The sequence below is a fragment of the Apis dorsata genome, unplaced genomic scaffold (genome assembly GCF_000469605.1).
Source record: "Apis dorsata unplaced genomic scaffold, Apis dorsata 1.3 scaffold_374, whole genome shotgun sequence".
In the NCBI taxonomy this organism is placed as follows: domain Eukaryota; kingdom Metazoa; phylum Arthropoda; class Insecta; order Hymenoptera; family Apidae; genus Apis; species Apis dorsata.
This window is the reverse complement of record NW_006263637.1, coordinates 200,871-204,394: the sequence shown is the minus strand read 5'-3', so window position 1 is coordinate 204,394 and position 3,524 is coordinate 200,871. Positions and strand designations below refer to the sequence as shown.

General features: G+C 46.4%; 2 protein-coding genes across 2 annotated transcripts in view; one reads left to right on the top strand and one right to left on the bottom strand.

Annotated features, from left to right (window-relative positions):
- LOC102676292 overlaps positions 1-1,806 on the top strand; it is a 9,951-nt gene extending 8,145 nt beyond the window's left edge. The window contains 1 exon segment of the mRNA XM_031511957.1: positions 1-1,806. This exon segment is cut by the window's left edge and continues 25 nt beyond it. Coding sequence (XP_031367817.1) covers positions 1-1,687 — 1,687 coding nt within the window. The 3' untranslated portion in view covers positions 1,688-1,806.
- Positions 1,807-2,175: 369 nt separating this feature from the next.
- LOC102676150 overlaps positions 2,176-3,524 on the bottom strand; it is a 5,006-nt gene continuing 3,657 nt past the window's right edge. Inside the window, exons 4-5 of the mRNA XM_006618779.2 lie at positions 3,166-3,388; positions 2,176-3,011 (exon numbers count right to left, since the gene is read on the bottom strand). Of these exons, the coding sequence (XP_006618842.2) occupies positions 2,863-3,011; positions 3,166-3,388 (372 nt within the window). The 3' untranslated portion in view covers positions 2,176-2,862. The remainder of the gene's footprint in view (positions 3,012-3,165; positions 3,389-3,524) is intronic.

Here is a 3,524-nt window from a genome sequence, read left to right as displayed (position 1 = left end):
CTCCTCCTCCTCCTCCTCCTCCTCTTCGACCACCACCACCACGACGACCAAGAGGCCCAAGAGAAAGAAGAACAAGAACAGAAGGAGGAAACCGATCGCCTCGACGACCACGACCACGTCCACCACGACGACTGTCGTTNCCAGCTCACCGATACCAAGCTTGACCGAGGAAACCGAGCCGGGTATCGAGATCGCAGAGGAGGGGGGTGAGAATGGAATAGCACAGGAATCGAAGATAGCGCCCGAGACGAAGGTGGGGCAGAAGACGAAGAAGAAGCCTGCCCCTGCATCTGGGATCAGCACTCAGATATACAACTTTTTGAGCCGAGAGGTGATGCCGAGCTTCGGCGTCATGTCGTTGGTGGGCCTCGGCCTGGGCCTGGCCTCCTACTTCCTCTACCCGTTCGGCGGAACCGCGGCCAGGAGGAACTACGTGGAGGTGGAGCCGAAATACAAGTACAACTTCGAGGAATACGGGGGAAATTACGGGCAGAGCGAGGAGGAGGTTCTGTCCAAGGTCCTTCAAGGGATGACCACGGACGAGATGACCAAGGGCCACCAAGGGTCCAAGGTGTACGAGGACAATTACTACGCGTACCAGCGTTACGACGCCCCCTTCGACCATCGCCAACCGACCAACAGGAACAACGATCAGCAGCGCTACTCCTCCCCGACCTTATCCTCCCCCGTCTATCACCCCTCGGAGAACACGGCCCCGTCCCACAAGTACACGGATTATCGTTACTATTCCGACCCCTCCAGCACCCCTCCGAACCCGTACCACGACGGAACCAGGCATCGAGAGTACGTGGTCGGTTCCGGCGTTCCAGGCTCGGCGAATCGGCAATTCGTCGTCGGAAGCGTCCCGAACGCGTATCCTCCTCCCTGCGAGGAGAAGGTCCTCTCGAGCGTTGGAAAATTGGGGAACGGTTACGGGGGAGAGGGGACGGAGAGCAGCGGGGGCGGCCAGACGCGGACCGGGTACGACGCGACGAGTCACAACTTCAACATGGGCAGCGTTCAGAATTACGGCCAGATCAAGACGGCGAGGCCTGACGAGGGTTACGAGGAGGTGGAGATCACCCCTACAGCGGTCGCCGTGGAGCACGGGCCGAGGTCTCTGAGGATTAAGAGATCCGTTCTGGGACGAGAATCGTCGGGTAGGGTTAGGAGGGATTCCGTGATTCAAATAATTCCCTCGAAACGGGAGCTGGAGGAGGAGAGGAGGGAGGAGGAGTTGAGCAACGAGATCCTCGACATCATCGACTCTGCCTTACCGGCGGAGGGGGATTACGAGGAGGATGGAATGGGAGGGAGGAGGAAGAAGAAGAAGGAGGAGGAGGTGGAGGTGGAGGACGATCTCGAGAAACGGGACTCGAGCACCGTCGTTTCTTCCACGAGGACGATCGAATCATCTTCCTTCTCCTCGTCGACCTCGTCCTCGTCTTCCTCGTTGGAAAATTTCGATTCCGAGGGGGAGGCGAAAGGTACGAGCACCGTCGAGAGCGTCACGATCGATCCGACCACGAAGAAGCCAGCCGAGCAGAACGGTTTCAATCTCTTCAATTTCGTGAAGAAGATCGCCGAGATCAAGTTCCGGCTCGGTCTCACGCTTCTTAAACACGCCAGCGAGGGTTTCGCCAGATATCTCGGCCACGTGCAGAAGAGGATCAACGGGGAGGAGTGAGGCGGAGTCCTCTCCTCGGTGGAAACGGTGGACTCGAGCGACGATTCGTAGCGTCAGCTATGCTCGTGGCACGTACCCACCTTATATTCCTCGAGGACCTCGTTTCGAAGGAAAAAAAAAGAAAAAGAAAGGAACGGAAATGGCGTCATTGACGAATCTTTCCGATCGAATCTGAAATATCTTCGTCGTTTCCTTTTTTTCCCTTTCTTTTTTATCTTGTATCTTCACTTTTTTTTCTTTTTCAGGAAAGAAATATTCGTTTCTGAACCGATAAAGACGATTCCCCGATGAAGATTTTCGTCGAGAAAAATAACATTTGTTTTAAGCTTAGGAACGAATATTTCCCCCTTTCTGGTGAAAATGATGAAGTTATTTTATTATTATCATCTAGACGACTTTTATTAGCGCGTTTTATTCTAAGATCTATAAAGATCTTTTCTCTGCGTTCTTTTTTTTAATTTATAAATATTCTTACGTAATTTTTAGAACGTTTAGAATTTTACAACATATGCAAGCTAATTGTTTAAACTTAAATCGTCGGATTGGATCAAGGAACGAAGATTGGATTATTCCTGGCAGGAACAAGAAGCTTTAACGATAAATAGGATTTCTCGCACGGAGTGCTAAAAAAGATGCATTCTATGATAGTTTTTTCGAAACCACCAGAAAGTTTCGAGAAAGATAAAGGTTTTGAAAGACTAGCAGCGAAAAATTCTATTCCTTTATTTTTCGAGCGACTCTTTTATTCTTCGATCGGTATCTTTCGTATCGATATTTATTCCTTTTATTCAAACCGAGCATCGAAATGTAAAGTATAAATACACACATATATATAAATAAATAAATAAATAATAAATAAGATAAATGTCTACGTGTTATCCTAACATGTGTATAAATATATGAAGAAACTTGTAATAAAAATCTATTTTTCCTATCTGCGGAACACATTTGTTTTTCGTCGAAACAATTAACAATTAAACTCGTTGCCAAACGAAACGAATCCGTATATATCGATCGATATATGTAAATAAGAGAATAGATAGACTTAAAACTATACAAATTTGTCATGTATACCACCAGTTTCTTAAACTTTAATAATTTGCTAATTTCATTTTTATGTACTTCAAAAGTTGTGCCTATTTTTTTTCCTTTTCTAATTCTCCATTTCTCCGTTTCTACGAATTATCAAGTACTTTGTTTCTCGGGATCAGTTTCTTTATCATAGTCTCGTGATCGAGGAGGCCCAATCCAGAAGTCGTTAGATCCCTCTTTCGACGACCAAGAATCATCGGTATCATCATTGCCATTGTTGCCGGTAATATCCCTGCAAAGTGCACGAGTTTTAATTTGAATCTTTAACTTTTAATTATTAAATTTTCGAAACGATTAATTAATAAAGATTCGATTTTGTAACACATCTTGTTACACAACAATTTTCTTTGTATCGAAGAATAATGAAGGAATTACTGAACGCTGACCGGCACTGACAGCAGCCAGAACAGCAGAGCTGGACGCCTTATTTCCTAATGTGTTTCTGATAGGTCTCTTTTTCAGGATGGTCGATAACAACGGCTGCCTTTCCATCTCGTACTCCTTTTGACTCTGGTCCACGCTCTTGAACGTCTTCTCCACTTCCAGAAGGCCCCCGTGCGAAGTGGTCGTATTCGTGCCGTTGATCGATGGTAACACCGTCAATCTAACCTAGGTAAACGATATCTCATCAAGCGACTGCCAATTTTCCTCCTCCCCCCTTCATTATTTCTCTATATCCTTCGATCAAAGTGATAACAATGATTATTCTTTTTTTCTCTTTTGTTTTTCTAATGAAATCTCGATA